Source organism: Grammomys surdaster, unplaced genomic scaffold (genome assembly GCF_004785775.1).
Source record: "Grammomys surdaster isolate TR1022 unplaced genomic scaffold, NIH_TR_1.0 126187, whole genome shotgun sequence".
In the NCBI taxonomy this organism is placed as follows: domain Eukaryota; kingdom Metazoa; phylum Chordata; class Mammalia; order Rodentia; family Muridae; genus Grammomys; species Grammomys surdaster.
Genome location: NW_021620993.1, coordinates 8134542 through 8153518, shown reverse-complemented (window position 1 = coordinate 8153518; position 18977 = coordinate 8134542). Strand labels below are relative to the sequence as shown.

The window sequence follows — 18977 nt, the reverse complement described above, 5'->3', positions numbered from 1 at the left end:
GAGTGTCACTAGAATTAACTTCATTGGGATGTTAACCGGATTACTGTAGCTATGAACTGTCTCTACACATTAGCTGTACTAACACTAGGAAGCAAAGGTACCTATGAGGGCTGTTAGTTTAACTCTAGGACAAAGTTCTATGTGGCTCTTCTCTGAAGTCATGTGCCAGGTACAAACCTTGCCCCGTCTTAGAGCCAGCTTCTGCTGCTCACTTGACCAATGGCAGCCTGACAGTTGGAGAAGCCCCTAGTTTGCTGCAGTGAAGTTCATCCCCTTCCTTCTCCTCCCAGTCTGTTAACTGCCAGCCCCAGGCCCAAGGCCAGGCCCCTTACCTTTTTGTGCTTCTTGGCCATCCATTTGTCCCAGTTGTTGAGCATGTCCAGCCACTTGGACTCCCTCTGCCTCAGCACCTCCAGGGGAACTTCCTCCAGCCTGTGGATCAGAGGGCAGGACATCAGATGTGTCAAGAGAAGCAAAGAACTTCCCTGGCTTTGGCCCCAGCCACCAACCTGGCCAGCCCTGCAGCCCAATGCCTGTGTCTATACACGTCCTTCAAGTCTGCACACTCATGGTGCCCTACTGCAAATGATGCCTCTACCACAAAAGTCACAGGCCAGATACAACAAGGACAAGTGCCTAATCTCCTGACATGTCAAAGGGCCAGGGACACCTTCCCTCTCTGGGGCTAAGGCTGAGTGTGTGCCTCTGCACTAAAGTCAAGCATTCCTGTCTAGGGTCTGCCTTAGTAAATAAGCCTCTTCAGGAGGCCAGCACACTAGGCGTAAAGCTGGATGCAAAAACGAGTCAAACAAATACAGAAATAACATGCTCCCTTCTTCACCTGAGCCAAGCTGGTTACTCAGACTTTCCCCAATTACACCCTTGCTCTTTCCCATTGCTCAACCTCTACTCACGCCAATCCCTTGGCTGGAATGCTTCCCAAGTCGTCTCCACATGCTAAAGTCATACAGACACTTCAAAGTCCCTTCAAATGCCACCTTCTGACTGAGCAGCTGTGTCACTTCTGAACAGGCTAAGAAGGCTCTTGTTCCCTTGTGGAATTGACATTTGATGGGCACCGAGACTCAGCCCAGGGAGTCCCTGAGGATCCCCAAGTTCACACAACTCTCAAAGGCAGAGAAGAGAAGGTGATGGACATGCAGGCATTCTACATATGCTTTCTTATCCAGCCTACAGAATGATGGCAAAGTGAACAACCATACGACACAAATGTACACGTGCAGCTCTCTCACACACATAGTTTCCTTAAATGCATTTTAAACTATTTGATTATCAAAATCTTCCATTTGTTTATTTCTTTGTTGTACTTTTGTGAAGTTGTTTGTTTTGTTTCTTCAAGGAAGAAAGTACTTGGTCTGGTGAGATGTAGCTCAGTGGTAGAGTACTTGTCTAAATTGCCAGGCACTGTGTTCAATTCTCAGTACCACCAGAAAAAAGAAAGAAAAGTAGTATTTTGTAAACTGGACACAATGTCAGCTCTCTGGAGGCAGAGGCAGGAGTTTAAGGATAGCCTGGGAAAGATGACATCCTGTAAAAAATAAATAACTAAATAAAATATATAAGATAGGCTGGAAAGATAGCTCAATGGTTAAGAGCACCAGCTGCTTTTCCAGAGGACCAGGGTTCAATTCCCAGCACCCACATGGCAGCTCATAACTGTGTGTTCCAGTTCCAGGGGATCAGACACCTCACACAGACATGCATGCAGGTCAAACACCAGTGCACATAAAATAAAGAATAAGTAAATCATTACAAAAAATTAAAGTACTTGACAGTGTTAAGAAAGGATTGGTGTGAAGGGGTAGGGAGCAAAAAGTAAAGTGAATAAACAAAAAAAATTAAATTAAGAAAAACGAAAGGATTGATTATACATGACAGACTCAGTGAAACAGGCTCAAACAGGTTAAATACTCAAGGAGAGAATCCCACTTAGAGTCAAACAGAAAATCAGTAAGGAACCTGGGACTCAATTCCAAGCTAGATCCTATATAGCCTAAAGATGACATCCAGCCCAATATGACTTTCCTGAAAGGGACACAGAGTGGGAGGCACTTGAGGCAGCTCCAGGGAGCTCTCAGGAACAGGACATGGTAGAGCTGGGCCTGGCACAGGGTTGGAGTTTCTGATTCTCTCTGCCGGAAGGAAACATGTTGCTGTGACTGTTACTGGTTGCAAGAACAGAGGGAGGGGCCCTGGCAGAGCTGAGGCCTCCAGGACACAAAGAGGCAAGTCCTCTTGTTCAGTGCACTTTATCTGGGGAGCTGAGCCTGAACTCAGCCTTGGAATAGAACAGTTGAGAAGGAACTTGCCCAGGATAATAAACTGGGCCCCTCAACACAAGGACACAAGTCACTGTGCTCCACGCTGCTATCACTCACCATCGAGAGGCAGAACCAAGGCACAAAGACACTTTCTTTCTTTCTCTCTTTGATATAAAAAAGCAGTGCTCAAGCCTCGAGGTCAAGTAATTTACAAAAGGATATACGTGTCCAGGCAACCCCCAAATACCCAAGAAGCAGAAACCAAAGGACCCTACACCCCCAGCCATGATGACATATATACCAAAACAGTATTCACTTATACAACAAGTCAGGGATGAGCCTTCTAGTTAACTAGCAGAGGGTAGGGTGCCCACATGAGTCAACAGGAAGTTTTAGCAGTTATGAAGGTGATAACATCTGATCGAACCCTCTGTGCAGGTAACAAAACTAAGGCTCAGTGAAGACGAGCCTTATAGCTGAAACTGGTAGTTGCCAAAGACTCCTCCACACGTGAGTAAACCCAGGCCAGTATGACACCTCAACCTTGGGGTCTGGTTTCGTTGGTAAAATATGACTGTAGGCCTCAGAGATGCCTATTCTTTTCAAGTGCAATCAGAGAGGAACATGCTGAGAGTTCTTTCAACTGATGCCAGCTGATAGCTTTGGCAGTTTCAAAGCCCAGTGTCAAACAAACACCAAACCAGAATTCAAGTAGGGTAGAAAACAAAGGGTCATGTTTCCTAGATTCTAAGAGAGCACTGATTCTAGGCTTTACCAGCAATGAGGCAGGATCTCAGAAAGCCAAACAACTGTTATTGCTCTCAATGTGTATGTTAACCAGAAGATATGTTTTAGATTTAAAATCTTAAACTGAGCCGGGCGGTGGTGGCGCACGCCTTTAATCCCAGCACTTGGGAGGCAGAGGCAGGCGGATTTCTGAGTTCGAGGCCAGCCTGGTCTACAGAGTGAGTTCCAGGACAGCCAGGGCTATACAGAGAAACCCTGTCTCGAAAAAACCAAAAAAAAAAAAAAATAAAAAAAAAAATAAAATCTTAAACTGGGAAATTTTTGAGGAAAAACACTCATTTAAATAAATGGCTTCTCTTCCAACAGAAGAACTTAGTCTGGATGTTGGTGGGGCAGAAATAGACACAGTCCCTAGGACTCGGGACATTCTCTAACTACAAGTGGGTATCTCTTCCCACACAGAATGTCCATTTTTTAAAACTTAGGTTAAAGAACCCTTCAGTAGACTTAGTCAGGATCCCTGAAAGTATCTGTTCTGGATGAAGGAATTCTTTCTACAAGGAAGTGTTGTGGGGACTAGAGAGATAGCTCAGCAGTTTAGAGCGCTGGTTGCTCTTCCAGAAAACCTACGTTTGGTTCCCAGCATCCACACGACAACTACCAGCTGTTTACAAGTCCAGTTCTAGAGGACCAGATGCCCTCTTCTGGCAGCCACAGGCACTGGTGCATAGACATACATGTAGGCAAAACACCCATACACAGTAAATAAAAATAAAATCTAAAACCAAGGCAAAACCAAGACAAACCAACAGCAAAGCCACCAAGCCACCCTCTCCCCCTTCCTTGCTGTGCTTCTGTCTTTTATCCGTGGACAGGCTACACTGTGAACCGACTCTGAAGGGATGCCAAGTGGGAACTGTGGGGTGAAGCTGGGAGGATGGGAGCTCCTCAAACAGCATGTCGGTGTGAAGCCCTAGGTGGCTTTCTCCTGGTAGTACAGAATGTACTACCCCAGACAGGAGCACAGTCACTTTCCAGAAACCCCTCTTTCCTGAGGTGGCCAGAGGGGGGGGGGGCTTCTCTTTATCCAAAGAGTGTACTAAGAATCTTTATGGTGGAAAAAAAAAAAAGAAAGAATCTTTAGGGCCAGCCCTTATTGAAACAGCACCAGGGCTAGTGCTTTACCTCAGAGGCAGACAGCACTCAACAGCTTCTATTGCTAAACGTTTTTTCCCATGCTTGGACAAGAAATTTCTGTTATCTTCTCCCTGTAATTTCAACACTGCCTTCTGGTGCTACATAATGCTTAGGCCCTCTTATACCAGATGCACACATGCTTATCTCCTGTCACCTATCCACCCTAGTCTGGAATAGAGTGTTCTTTCTTTTCTCTGCTCTCAGCCACAGCCGTCTTTCAGGGTCTTATATACTATCAAAACCCCAATAATAGCCGGGCAGTGGTGGCGCATGCCTTTAATCCCAGCACTTGGGAGGCAGAGGCAGGCGGATTTCTGAGTTCGAGGCCAGCCTGGTCTACAGGGTGAGTTCCAGGACAGTTAAGACTACACAGAGAAACCCTGTCTCAAAAAAACCAGATATAAACAAAAAACAAACACCCAATAACAGCAATATCAACAGCAGTAGTTAGTATTCATACACCATTTACCATTTAGCTATTTTCTTTCTCTTACATGTGTGTATCACATGTACATTTCCTTAATAACCCCCAGGACAATATTATTATCCCCATTAGTAAAGTTAAGAACTGGGCAGAAGAGCATAGCTGTAAGAAGCAAGCTGAGATTACACCCAGGGCTGACTAACTTCATGGTGATATTCTTGACCTTACACTACAATCCTACCCCCTAAGAAGCTAAACCCACAGAATCCTCACAGCCTTCCCATCTGTGTGCCCGAGTGCCGTTTACTGTACTCCAACTTTCAGACCTTCACCCTGACCTAGAACACTGCTTTTCATACATTGAACTGAGACCTACAGTAAGATCCACATTTTATAGTTTGTGTACATACAAATAACTGAAATGTTTTATGAAATGAGTTGTCCTTACATGTATAAATACGTACTCTGAGTTTTCAAATCAATTTCATATTGTTTTTAAAAATTAGATAAGGTAGGCATAGTGGCATACATTCCAGCACTTGGGAGGCTGAACAGGAGGAATGCCATGAATGAGGCTAGCCTGGACTACCCACTGAGACTCAAGCAAACAAAAAAGCTAATTATAGGACAGTGAGATAGTTCAGTGGGTGAAGGTACTTGCCTCCAAACTTGACAACGAGAGTTCGAACCCTGAGATCTACGTGTCAGGCTCCTCTAAGTGTTCCTTTGACCTCTGCACACATGTACACACAGAGAGACTAAATAAGTATAAAAAAGAAAATTTAAAGTTAAGTGTAATTCTTTGAAGCTGACTGATTCCGATCCCTAAGCATGAATGGATGAAGACATAAATCTGAAGTGAGTGTTCACTACACTATGGGCTTGCTCATACTGCTTAGTACTATCCCTCCTGACTGAATCAGTCTTGTTCTTCAGGACTAACTCTGTCCATGGCTTTCTCTATGATTCCATTACTTTCATGTGTATTATATTCAGGCATACAAGGCACTTCCACCTATAGTAATTTTCTTTGTCTTTCTAATGCCCAATGAAAAGGGGCACTCATAGATTAACTGTAATCTCCATTTGCTCAATAAAGAGAGTTGACTAGACCAGAGGTTCAGGCAAAGTCAAGCTAGAAACTAAGTGGCTGAACTAAGAGCTTCTCTCTGCCACATAACTCAAGCATTGTCTCTTCCTCCCTGCAGGAGTCTGTGGGGAAACTAGACCCTTTTCTAGATCTTGTTGCATGCCTTTAACTGGGTCCTAACTCATAGAGAGTCTAACTCCCACCCTGTGTTCTCACAGCTATAGTGAGTAATCCGCCTGTGTGTAACACTGCTCAGCAAGGCTAATAGGATGGACAGGCACTGCTGGCACGCCCAACTGCAGTTGGAGATGGTATGCCTAGGCAATGTGCTGTTTGTCACTAACTCTACCTCCTAAGGAGGGAGCTCAGAGAAGGTGGTAACTGATGGGTTACCACATGCCAGGCTCCTAGACTACCAGACCTAGCTGTGCTAAGCCACCCTCTGGCCCAAGGTAGCAGGGACACTTCATGCACCCCACTATCTACAATCTTTCCCAAAATTCAGAAGCTAGAAGCTTCCAAAAGCTCAGAGGGACAAGCCCAGTTCCTAAGGTTCCTGGAAGTTTCTCTTCCCTGTCTTTTTAGACTTCTGCTCTCAACACCTTGACTTGGCAAACTCAGTAAGGACACTGCACATGCCCAGGACCCTTTCCTCCTTTGTGGATGATATCCTTGGTCCCCCTCCTACAAGCTTCACTCAGTGAACCTGAAGCAGGCGCTCTTCCTAAAGTCACAGACCACAGGACTGATGCTTTTCATCTCACTTGCCAGGGATACTAAACGGGACATGGAAGAAAGTAAAGAGTGAGGACACCCCTGAGGTCAGTTGACTAGGAATGTACTTTGGTTCTGGAAACCATGCTTTCCCCCAACCTGCTGACTTCTGGGTTTAAACCCTGGGCCTTGTGTATGATATAAAAAAGCACTCATCACAGAGGTGTGTCCACAACTCTACTTCATCTTTAGTGGAACCACAATACCCACCGTGTATTACACAGGACTACAAAGAGGAGTAAACACATACTGTGGACAGTCAGAAATGGCAGCTAGTTCACAACTTATATCACACTCATTTCCTCAAGGTCGCCCTCATTTTACCTGGGAAGTCACAGAGGTCCAAGAGATAATGTCATTTACTCTATGACACATAAAGTATAATTCCTAGCTTCTATCACTTCTTCTCACAGCTGTGTGAAGCAGAGACAGGCCTCTCCCCTCTCGAAGCTTCCAGTTTCCCATCTGTAACACGGTGGCTATGTCGCCTGCCCTGGGAGCAACTCTAAAGATGACATGTTTCAAGAATGGCCATATAGTGACTTGGCGAAGCCACTACAGGGCATACACTTCCCTAGAGTAGTTCTTATTACCTCTATTCAGCATGGTTTAGTAATCTGCCCATATTAGATATCCTGGAAGTGGAGGTTGCCACTCAGGACACTGACCTGTCTATAGATATATAAAGTGTCTATATATAGCACAAACTCTGTCCTTCCCCCTACTCTTCTCTACCCTTTAAGTTGAGAAAGACAGAAGTATATGACAACAGCTTTCACAGCTGGATAAAGACAAGGTCACCCGAGGAAGTCCAACCAAAGTGTGGAACATTAGGAGTATGCAGAGAAAGTATGGTTAATCATGAGTCCAGAGATAGTGAAGAAAGGGGAATTGAGAAGAAAAATAAGGATAAAGATGCTGGCCTGCTGTATACATTGGGTGATAACTTCTAGAGTTTATTACTATAAAAAATAGTAATGCCTGAAAGTACACATACTTTTACAGTTAGTTTCTTAGAAAGGAAACTAGAATATGGGAGAAGGTAGGTTAGAATATGCAAATGGATGCTAGTCAGGCTGAATAGATCACACAGTTAAGAATACCCTTTCCAACCAGGCGGTGGTGGCATAGGACTTTAATCCCAGCATTCAGGAGACAGAGGCAAGTAGATCTATTTGAGTTCAAGGCCAGCCTAGACTACAGAGCTAGTTCTAGGCTCTATACAGAGAAACCCTGTCTCTAAAAAGAAACAAACAAACAAACAAACAAACAACAAGAAACCTCTCCAGACAGTTGGAGGGGTCTGGTGCCCAGAGGGTGACTTGCCCAAGGACATGCTGTGAGTGGTAGGGAAAAGGTGATATCTGTAGTAGTCTAGTGCTGGCCACTCTGCCTTGGAGCTGGCTGTCAGTGGCTCCTGGGTGAGAGAGTCCAGCTTGCTTCACTCTCCCTAGCTCCCAGTGGAGGCAAGTTCTGGGCCTGCCTCTCTTTCCCATGAGGCATTTACTGGCTCTGCCCCTTCCGGCTCTGGGTCAGAGCACAATGGTAAACAGGTTCTCTCCACCCTTCACTGGCCTTGGCCTCCTGGGCCTCTGCCCAGCACTCCACTCTGCTCAGCTCCACCCTGTTGTCTTGCAGACTCCAAAAATCAAGGAATCCCTCTTCTTCCGGTCCAGTGAACTGGGACAGGGTACAGATAGCAGAATCTCCCAGGGCAGCCCTCCTGGACAACTATAAGAAGTTGTGGAGACTTTTCTTAGCAAAAGATATCATTTCCCTAAACCTAACTCTAACCAGGCAGAGTGGTGCTTGAAATTTTCTGCCTGTGACTGGCTGGGTACCTGGGTCACGATTGCCCCTGTAGATGCCCAGAGTGCACTCTGATCTATATGAGACTCTCCAAGCCGTCCTTTCCAAACTGTTAACCCTTACTGATAGACCTCACCTAACTGTCCTGACTCACTGTGTCCACAAGGTCCCTCCTTGCTGAAACTTCTTCATGGCTCCCTATTGTCCCCCCCCCCCAACAGAAATTGCAGGCCCTGGCTTTCTAATCCTCCTGTCCCTTTCACTCCTGGTTTTACTTCTAGGTGTCCCCTCCCTGAGACACTCCTCTCAGCCTCCCTCCATTTCTCACCGGCTCCCATTCACCACTGAAGACCCCATTCACAACTGCCTTTCATGTGTCCATAGCCTCTAACTGCTTCAGGGACAGCACAATCAGCCTGGTGCAGTATAGAAATACATCTCCACAGCCTTACTATAAAGATTAATAAAATACAGCCCCTGCCCTTGAGAAAGCCAACGCTTCAGAGAGGCAGCTGGGCGGACAAATAACTCATAGGCACACGTCAAGTGTTAGCGTAGAGCTTGTGAAAGGTTCAAGGAATCTGCAAGAAATCCCCAGGGTAAAGATGAAGATGTTTGGGGAGCCGACTTTTAAACTGGGGTTTGAAGGCTGACAGGAAGTGGCTAGGCTGAGATAGGTGGAAAGAACATACCAGGCAACAGGCCCAGTATGTGCAAGTGCAAGTTAATAGGCAGGGCACAGCTCGTGTGGGAATGTGAGCAGTCCAGCAGAGCAGGTCCGGCCTCCCCACCTGACCTCTGCTCTGCTGAGGCAGCATTCCTTGAGGAGGTATGCTTCTCCAGAGCCCCATCAGGCCGTTCTTTGCAGTGTCTCAGGTTAAGAACATTTCCTAGTACCTGCCTGGCACCTAGTCAACACACAGTAACTGACTTGTGTTGTGACCTCAGGCCTTAGTTCTTAGCAACAAGCTGGGAAGATTGATCTCTGCTTGAGACCAGACAGATAACACAGTAGGAACGCTCCCTCTGCAGCCTAACAGCAGCTCTACTTTGTGCGGGCTGAGCTCAGATCTGCTTCAAGTGGCCTTTTACAACATTACAGCTCTCTTATTCAATTAACTGAATGTCTAAGATACTGCTTTCCAGGCACTTGCTAAGCACCAGCCACTACTCAGCATCCAGTTGCTATCATTTCATTTAACCCTGGGACAAAGCCCATGAGAGTCATTCTCCAATTACTAACCTCACTTGGCAGATGAGAAAACTCAGATTTTCAACAATCTGAATTTCATAATTGCTGTCTAAGGTTTATGGCAAGCAAGCCCTGGCAGGTGAGGCTAGACCCGCTGCTCTTCTCTGACTATGCCACCCAACTTCAGCACTCAGTGTTGTCTAATCAGCTGGATGCACACAAGCTTTGATCCCAGGAAACCAGAGAGTTCAATCAACTCCAACCCACAAGCAGTGTGACACTTTGCCAGTCACTTTAGCAATCTGGGATTTGGCTTCAGATGATATAAAGCAGAGGTGACACTGATAAGCATATCTCACAGAAATAAGTGAGAAGAGGCAAGGGATAGCCTGGGCCACATTCGAGCTCCTCTGTAAAATGGCATTATGACAGCAAAGGTGAGAGAAGGGAAGAGTCACCTAGGAAGTACCACCAGTAAGCCAGGACAAAGGATCACAAGGCAGAGAGGGAGAGTGCAGATGGTAATTATAAGGCAAACTGAGACTCTTCCTCAGGTGACTACTACTACCTAGGAGGGTACAAGACCAGCCAGCCCTGTGGCCACACACTGGCCCTGAAATTCTCAGGAAACTTCCACTCTCACTTCTGCTTTTTCTTCACAGACCACAATGAAGAAAGAACAGACCCAGAGTCAGGGCTGTCAGAGGGCCTTGTTGCAAATGACTCAATAAGGAACTTATGGGGGAATTCCAAACCTGCTCTGGTAGGTCAGGGAGCTCCTGACCTCAGGCTGAGTGGAACTGATCTCCTGCCTTAGCCCCAAGACCATGGAGTGAGTGAGCACAGCGCATGAGGGAAGCTGAATCTTCATGCCTACATACTGTCTTTTTTTTTTTTCCTACATACTGTCTTATTTCTTTACAATTGCACTAAAAGCCCAAATGAGAGGGAGAGAGGGGGAGAGAGCTGGGTCTGTTTTATGTATGTGTGTACCTCAAGACAGCCTCACTACGCAGACCAGACTGGCTTCAAACGCACAGAGATGTGCCTGGCTCTTAAAGGTGACGCGCCTTTAATCCCAGCACTTGGGAAGCAGAGGCAGATGGATCTCTGAGTTCCAAGGCTACCCTGGTCTACAGAGTAAGTTCTAGGATAGTCAGCGCTACACCGAGAAACCCTGTCGTAAAAAATCAAAAATAAATTAAAAAAAAAATGTGTTAAAGTGTGAAAGCCATCCATGGTGTATCAAGGACACAGAGCCTTTCCAGTGTGACAGATAATGTACTGGATGCTCTTTAGATGTCCTCCTCCTAACACCTCCCCTTCCAATGCCACCAATGTCCTATTGAAGGACTCATAGTAGCCACATGACTGCAAAGTGTCAGAAGGAGGACTGGAAGCTAAGTTTGCTAATGTCTTAAACTTGGGCTCTCCCAGACCCACATCCAGGTTGCCCTTTCCTGTAAGGTAAGACAGGGAGGAAAAAGAAAAAAAAATAGCATCTTCCAGAGGGCAGAGTAGAAAGATTGCTCTGTACATACAGTGCCCAGGGCCCAGATGGACTGAGAAGGAGTAAGAGCTCCCAGAACCTAGGCTTTTTCCCTGGATCCTTCACACTCAGCTGTTCCTGTCTCATCTCAGAATACACGTACGTGAGTGTGTGTAGACAAGGGACAAGAGCTACACTCTTCCTTGTAACAACTCAGCTACCAAAACAACACTGAAGACCTATTAGGAAAAGTAATAGGGGGGTGGGCTGAAGTCCTAAGACTGACAGGAAGAGGGAAGAGAGGCCACAAAGTGATCAGCTTTAGTAGGGTGGAAAATTGGGACCCCCAGATAGCAGGCCTAGTTCCATCCCTTGCTCAGTCAGTCTCCCTGTCTGTACACAAAGCCAAATAACTCTTAGTCCATCAAGTTCCCATTACTCATGTAACTGCTACCAGAGACTAAAATGATAAAGGCCAGTGTAGTGATACAGGCCTTTGATCCCAGCACTCAGAAGACAGAATCAGGCAGAACTCCCTGATCTCAAAGCCATCCTGGTCTACATAGGGGTTCCAGGACAGCCGTGGACACATAGTGAGACACTATCTCAAAAATAAATAAACACCCAGGAAGTACCACCAACATGCTGTTTAAACATGACCTGAATGTCACTGACACTGAGACATGCTAATGGGGAAGAAAGAAAGCACACAGGGAGCCATCCATCCCTAGACAAAGAACCACAAACAACAAGGGATGCTGAAGAGTGGAACAGTCTTTCCCAGGCAAGAGCTCACCTACTGGTTATCCAATACCAAATGGTGAGCCCGGAAAACATACATATAAGTAGCACTATACTGACTGCAGGTCAACACACACACACACACACACACACACACACACACACACACGAATGACAATTTAAACAAGGGTTGGGGTATGTGTGATGGTTTGAAGGCAGAAAAGAGAAAATAATGTAATTCTATTATAATCTCAAAAGCTAAACACTTTTTAAAAAATAGATTAAAAAAGAAAAGATTGATTTAAGAAAAGAAGATAAAACATCCTTCAATCTGATCACATTTCCACATATATGAAAACCACTGGTCCTGTGCACAAAGGGCCATCTTATACAAGAGGGATAAAATATGCTGGAAGCACTGGCTTCTGCAGAAGGTGCCACAATAACTCCTTGTATTGGGCTACCTACAAAAACAGTTTTCCAAGGTCACTCCTCAGAATGTTTGAGATGGATGAGCTCTACTTGCTCTGCAGGGAAACTGAGGCTTAGAAAGACCAAGCAGCCCTCTCAAGGTCACACAGCTACTTAGCAACTCAGGGAGGCCCAGGTCTTGATCCCTGCTCAGAAGCCTTTGTTTGTACTGTATTCTTAATCCAGTTATCTTGTTTGAGCCTCACAATCCTTTGTACACAGCTGCACCTGTAACTAGTCTAATGTATGACTTCCCTGCTAGGCTGTAAGTCATTTGAGGGAAAGACTGGTTTCTATACAGAAGCTGACACAGGGCTACACATATAGTAAGTGCTGGGAACTAGCCTTGTGACTGAATGAGGGGACTTGCTTAAGCCATGAACCACAGGAGACAACTGGGAAGCAGGTACCAGCATCCTCACACCCCTATGCTTAGTTAAGAGTACTTTCTCCATATTGGACCCTAAAGCCATGTTTCCAGCCAGAATCTCTAATCTCTAAAACTTGGTGTGCCCCAAGAGCTTGCTTCTCATAGGTACAGGACTCACCTGTCCCAGCCAAGAAACCAGGTAGAAGAAATCCATTAAATCAAACTGGCCTTGGTTGTCATCTGCCTCCCCTTGATCAGTTTATGCTACTCTGAAAGCCCCAAATCCCCTGCCCCAGCTACTGTCCCACCCTAAGGGAGGATTCCTCTGTCCTCAGACTCACTCCCAGCCTCTTGGAGAGGAGCCTGGCTCTCCTTGCAGCTTTTCTTACCATCCAATTTGTTTACCAGGCAGCAACCACAGAGCTCAGTGTTACTCACCATCCTGCCTCCCCCAGTCAGGTCAGCCAACTCTCTCCTGCTGGAAAGACACAAAGAGCCCCTTATGTGCCCTGGGCATTCCAGCCAAGCTATGCACCTTGGGGATATGGCACAGCTACGTCAGCAGCAGCCCACTGCAAGAATCTAGGTAGGCCCTGTAAGAGGCCTTCCCACCGCTCACTCACAGGGCTAGCCACAATCAAGCTCTAATGACTTGCCAGGCTCTGCCTCCCATTGGCTGCAGGTTTCTTCTGAGTCCCCGACGATGTCTTTTGGGCTATCTTGGATTCTCATGACAATCTCATCACCTGAGCTCTAACTCCTCTTTCTGCCATCTTCAACAACTAACCCCTCTAAAGCACAGGAGGATTCAGGCTGGCATTCAAGGCTGACTGTCTGTCTAGCCTCTTTTCCCAGCCTACCCTTGCTTCCATCCTGCCTGCCACCTCTGCTCTTAGCACATTAGATTTCGCTAACAGCTGGCTTTTGGGTGGAATGTTGTACATAAGTCCTTCTCTGTTCAATGAAAAGATCTTGCTTGTCACTTCTGAGTGCTGCATCAAACGGCACTTCTTCATAGGCTCCTGTAGGCAAGGTTGCTGCTGCCTCTTGTTGACTCTAAGAACAGCTGCACACCTCAATTACAGCCTCTATCACTCAACATTGCAAAGATTTGTTTGTGGTTCTGTCTTCCAACCAGTCTGAACTCCTTGAGGACAGCAAGACAGAGAACTCTTGTTCAGCGCGCCCCAATCACATCATCTGGCAGAGTAGGTACTCAAAAGGGGGTCTGAGAAATAAGCTCACTGCCTAAGTGGCTAAGCTAGCAAAATGAAGCCTTTGGCTGCCTCCCCAGGCTGCTGCATTGGCTGACTACCTCACCCCCTAAGCGGAAGTAAAGAGCTAATCTGTGCCGGCCTCTGAAGAGCCAGACAGAGAACAGAGTAGGTTAGAGTCAGGGTAGGAAAAGTGGAGAAAAGAAAGATGAAAGAGGAACCCAAGTTTTGACAGCTGCTCTAAAATAAGGGAGCTTCTAAACAGGAATGCTAGTTTACCAGTGGGGCAGCCAGGCCAATTTTCTTCCTTCTAGGACTCCACAGAACCTACTTGGGAGGAAAAATCTACCTGGCTGCTTCAGGATTTATCAGGTGATAAATTTGGGGTACACTGCTCTGAGATCTTTAGGAGCTTGGGTTCAGAATGGAGACTGGGACCCCTCCAAGAAGAGTGAGGTTCTCTCCTGCCCACAGGGCGGGGCCTCACTATAACTTGGGATGGGAAGTAGATGACCTCTCTAACTACTCCCGTCTTTCTGAACACCTACTCTGTCTCAGGCTCTTTTTACCAGTTCATTTAAACCTCACAGAAAGCCCCAAAGGTCAGTATTAGTATATCCTTTTCATGGGGGAGACACTGGGGTTCAGAAATGAGGCAACATGTCCATGGTCATGCAGACAGGCAGGCTTTGGAGGTTGTAGGAGAGGGACTATCACTCAATGGAAACAGACTGGGTGACTGAGCCTCAGTCAGGTATTGCTGTCCCCCCAGCCCCAGGTCATGTTTCAGGCCAGATGCTGGGAAGACAAAACATCAAGCAGGCTCCACCACTTATCTCTTTCCCACAGCTTAGGGTTTCTAGCAAGTGGACACACAGGCACCTTCCCAGGGCAGCAGCTGGTGAGCTGGCTCCTCCTTTACCAAGTCAGATCTTGTCTGAGGCTCCAGAACAGGGCCATCAAACTGGATTTTCCTTAGAGGCCAAGAAAAGAAAATGGAAAGAAACAAATGGGAGGGCTCATATTCTAGAGTCAAAGACCTGGGCCCCACATATACAGCTATATTCTTCCGAATGGACTAGCCAGGGATGCTCATTGCCAGCCCCATGTTCTCCAGGGACCTGTCAGAGCCCAAGAAAAGTGGGCAGTCTGCGCTTACAAAGTAAAAAAGGCGGTGGTGGCACGGCAGCAAACAGGCAGGCTCTGGCTTGCCAGGAGGGCCCTGGCCCCACCTCAACAAAAACTGGCATAGACCAATCTGTAAAGATGCCAACTAAGCCAATTCTATGACTTTCAAAGTCACTAGGCTGACATAATTGGGTAGAAGTAGAGGGAACTGCGGGGTTAAAGAAGACAACATGCTGTTCCAGATGTTTCTCCCTGAGCTCAGCTCAAATCATTTGCTCCCCTAACAGGAAGCCAATGCCCACAGGATCCCAAAGAGCATAACTTCTGACTCATCTGGCCTACATACTGAGCAGATTGAGGCTGGGTGGGAAGGAAGCTCCAGCCTCAGGCTAGCACTGATAATCACATGGAAAAAGGAGAGGAAGGCTATTAGGGATTTACCTCTCCAGCCACCAGGGATTTAGCCTAGGTCCTTTTCAGCTCCTGACCAACTTTCAGCGGCAGAAAGATCATCAGACAGGTTGCTCGTCCCCTCTTACCCTTCTCTGCTCAGAACACCTGGTCTTCTTGGGGTTTCACTCCCTAGCTAAGTTGTGGGCCAACCCAGAACTAATGCTGCCAGGGCCTCTGTCTGCGCCTGTGCCACCCACAGGGTCATTCATGGGCTAGCTGCTTTCTTGCCTTTGGCTAGTGCTCAAGAGCAGACAGGGAACACTTCAGTCCCACTAAAGGTTCCCTACTGAGTAGGCTGAAAGGCAAGATGAAAAAGTGAAAGAGCATAGGGAACTCTGGGCTCAACCTCCAACTTTTCCTCACAGACTGAAAAGGCTAATATTTGTTTCATACAGATCTGTATGATAGAGCCATCCCTAAGTCCACTTTAGTTCTCTGACTTGGAATAAGCCTGGCTGGTCCAGCCCTAAACTAATCAGACTAATGACAACATGCTCTTACCCTTCTGGCCATTGCTGTTAGCCTCCTCCACTGCTGAGGGCGTATGAAGTGCTGAGGAAGCAAGGGAAGGTGATGGCAGGCAGACTCCTCTCAGTTACCTTCACTTTACCTGTCTGCCAACCAATTTCCTGCTGTGGGCAAAGGGCCACAAGGATGGAGGGTGAAGCTGGTCCTGACTTGGGATTCTGACATCCTGTATCCCAGTTCTAGCTCTATGCTATATGATCTTAAGCATGTCTTTGCTTCTCTGGCCTCTGTTTATCTTCTATATAAAGGCTATGCTAGTCAATCTCTTAAGATCTGTTCCAGCTTAGCCCACGCTTTTATGATATACTTTAGGTTAGTAAGCAATAGATACCAGAGTGAGGAAGTCTCTGTTTTCTTTCCTATTCCCACAGACCTTAACAACCACCAAAACTGACCTGTGCTGGGACAACCTTTGGCCCAGGGTGTCTGAAATGGACCTTTAATCTGGAGACAGAGCCTCCAGATGGATTCTGCAGGCCGTTTGTGCTAATGTTTCACTTCTCTGGGATAGCACATGCACTCCCAGCCCTCAACCACGAGACTAGGTTCAGGGCGGTCACCCTGAAACTTCCCACAACTTCCCCTCTTATGGCCTTAGGCAGGGACTTACTTTTGGCTTTTTTAGAGCCACAGTATAAACTAAACAAGGAAGGTCCAAGCTCTCCAATACCAGAGATTTTGCTAATAGACAAGCTGAAGGAAATGAGGCAGGGAGACAAAAGTAGATCTGGGATCTCACTTGGCCTAATAGACAACCAGAGATGTAGATGACATCTGCGAGGCCATATACTAAGTTTGCAGTTGGAAGGTGGAAAAGATGGATATCTGGCTGAGATTTGGGGGTGAGAGCCAAAGGGAGGTGCTCCCATTGGGCGTCTCTTCCCACAAATATCAGAGGTACGCCCTAATTTTTCTCTTCTTTTCTCAGACCCTGAGAAGAAGAAAGAAAAACTATTTCTTGGACTATTTTTCATAAATCTCATTTTCATTTTCCTCAGCAGTAATGGATATACACATTACTTTTTCCCTTGACTAAACAGGCTAGGGACTCAAGATCTGCCGAAGGTCACACAACCAGCAAGTGGGATCCCTAAATCTGGCCTTTTCTCACTCTATCCTGAAATCTGGGTAAATATCCACTAACCATGGAAGAGTTCTCGTGCTTTAGAATTTACCAGCAAATCTCAGCTGTTACTTCCAAGACCCCACAAATAAAACCAAGAATTCTTTTCCCACCCCTCAAGACCTCACCCTTCCTGGGCCCCTGATCCCTGATGACCATGCCCCAATTGAAAGAGCCTAAACCCTCTCTAGGTTTCTACAAGCTCACACGGGGTAAAGGGAGAAAATGAGGGCTTCTCCTAGTTCTGAACTGGACTAGGCTTAGCCTAATGTGAGCAAGTAAGGGAAGGTTGGAAGAGACAGATCCTGTGGGTGGGAGGAAACTCCATCTAGGTCAGAGGCCTGGATTTGAAATTTTCTCCTTCTAAGGAGGAGGAGGCCTGGTGACTCTTGGGGAGGGAGGGTGATATTATGGAAGTGACATTTATATGGGACAGCTTTATGGAGTGGGTTCTTAAGATAGTCAAACACTTCTTTAAGTCACAAAAACAGCTGGGGACACCTTGGGCAGTCACAATCAATCAGAGGAGAGGGAGGATATGTTCTGGAGTAGGGCTCCCTCGGTGACTGTGAGGCTCTGTCTCTATAAACTGGGAAGTACACTATGACAGGGAGGCTTGTCAGTTCTGGGTATGGCACTAGTCTCCTATCACAAGACAACTGGAATGTAAGCGGGCTCTAGAGGTCATCTTCCTGAGGGGACCACCGTTCTGCCGTGTCGTAATCTATAGTCCAACATGCTCAGCTTGGAGGGAAGGTGCTACTCCACTGTCTCAGCTTTCTCTAATGGCGAGCAGGGTGCCTGAGTGCTCAAGGGTGAGGTACTCCATGAGTGCCCCACCTCCCTCCTACTCCGGTCCTAGATCTGGATTTGGGAAGGAAGCACATATACACAACAGCCTGGGAGTCTACTGGCTGGCTCCTGTGTGATGAAGCTGACAATGAGTCCTAGAGTTGAGGCTCTGTCACCCTATCAATTACTAAGAAGAAAGAGTGTCTGCCCACCTGTTGCCTGTGACAATGGACAAAGCTGCCTTTCAGGAGAGGGTGTGTATGAGAGACTGACACTCTCTGACCTTTCCATGATAAAAAGAAACTGGGTGACAGGATGGGACTCTCTGGGAGGGAGCTGGCCAGTGTCAATCCTTCTGAGATCTATGTGTCTGGATGTAAGAGTTAGTGTGACCTGGAATGGGGTGGGGCTAGTTCGGAGTCCTGAAGTCTAAGATTTCCTGGGGTGGGGATACTGAGGTGGTGAGACAGGGATCTTGTAGAGTAGGGGGAGATGGAGAATAGCTGTGGGCAAAGTATGGGGCAGACAGCTGTGCGCATGTCAGGGGGTGGCAAAGCCTTAAGGCCAGAGTGACCTGGTGAGTCTATGAGCTGGAGATGGGAAACCCCCATCGGGAAGGCACTGGGTCCTCCTTAGAGGGTACGATCAGTCGGTTTGGGGGAGACCCGGAGGAAGTGGGTGGCCTTTCTGTTCGTAGGTAGGAAGTAGGCTGCCGCTTGCGGCGGGTCTGTGGGGATGGGACAGTGGAGACACGTTGGTGGGTCAGGCCCACGCCTGTGCTGGTCCCGCACCCGGCCCAGACCCCAGAGCTACTCACGCGCCCTCAGCGCCCTGCGAACCCACGATGAAGCCAAACTTGTCGATGCGGCGCTCGGCAAAGCCGTTGGCCTCCGAGTCCGAGCCGAGCGAGCTCAGCTCATCGGCGGTGGCGGCGTCGGGGCCCTGGGCCAGACTCTCCCGGGTCCCAGACAGGCTCCCGCCCGCTGCGGGTGCGCGCGGCCCATTCTCTCTGCTGCTTTTCGCCATATCGGCCGCGCCCGCCACCAGAGCGCCAGCGGCCACCTCAGCCGCCTGAGCCTCCCGGCCTCCGCCGACGCTGCCGACGCCCCGCCCACGCACCGCGCCCATTGGCTGCCCCAAAGCTGGGGGTGGA

At 47.4% G+C, this 18977-nt stretch overlaps 1 protein-coding gene across 1 annotated transcript in view; it reads right to left on the bottom strand.

Moving 5' to 3' along the window:
• Tbc1d10a (TBC1 domain family member 10A) overlaps positions 1–18902 on the bottom strand; it is a 28214-nt gene extending 9312 nt beyond the window's left edge. Inside the window, exons 1-2 of the mRNA XM_028758224.1 lie at positions 18642–18902; positions 333–432 (exon numbers count right to left, since the gene is read on the bottom strand). Coding sequence (XP_028614057.1) covers positions 333–432; positions 18642–18850 — 309 coding nt within the window. The 5' untranslated portion in view covers positions 18851–18902. The remainder of the gene's footprint in view (positions 1–332; positions 433–18641) is intronic.
• Positions 18903–18977: the final 75 nt, after the last annotated feature.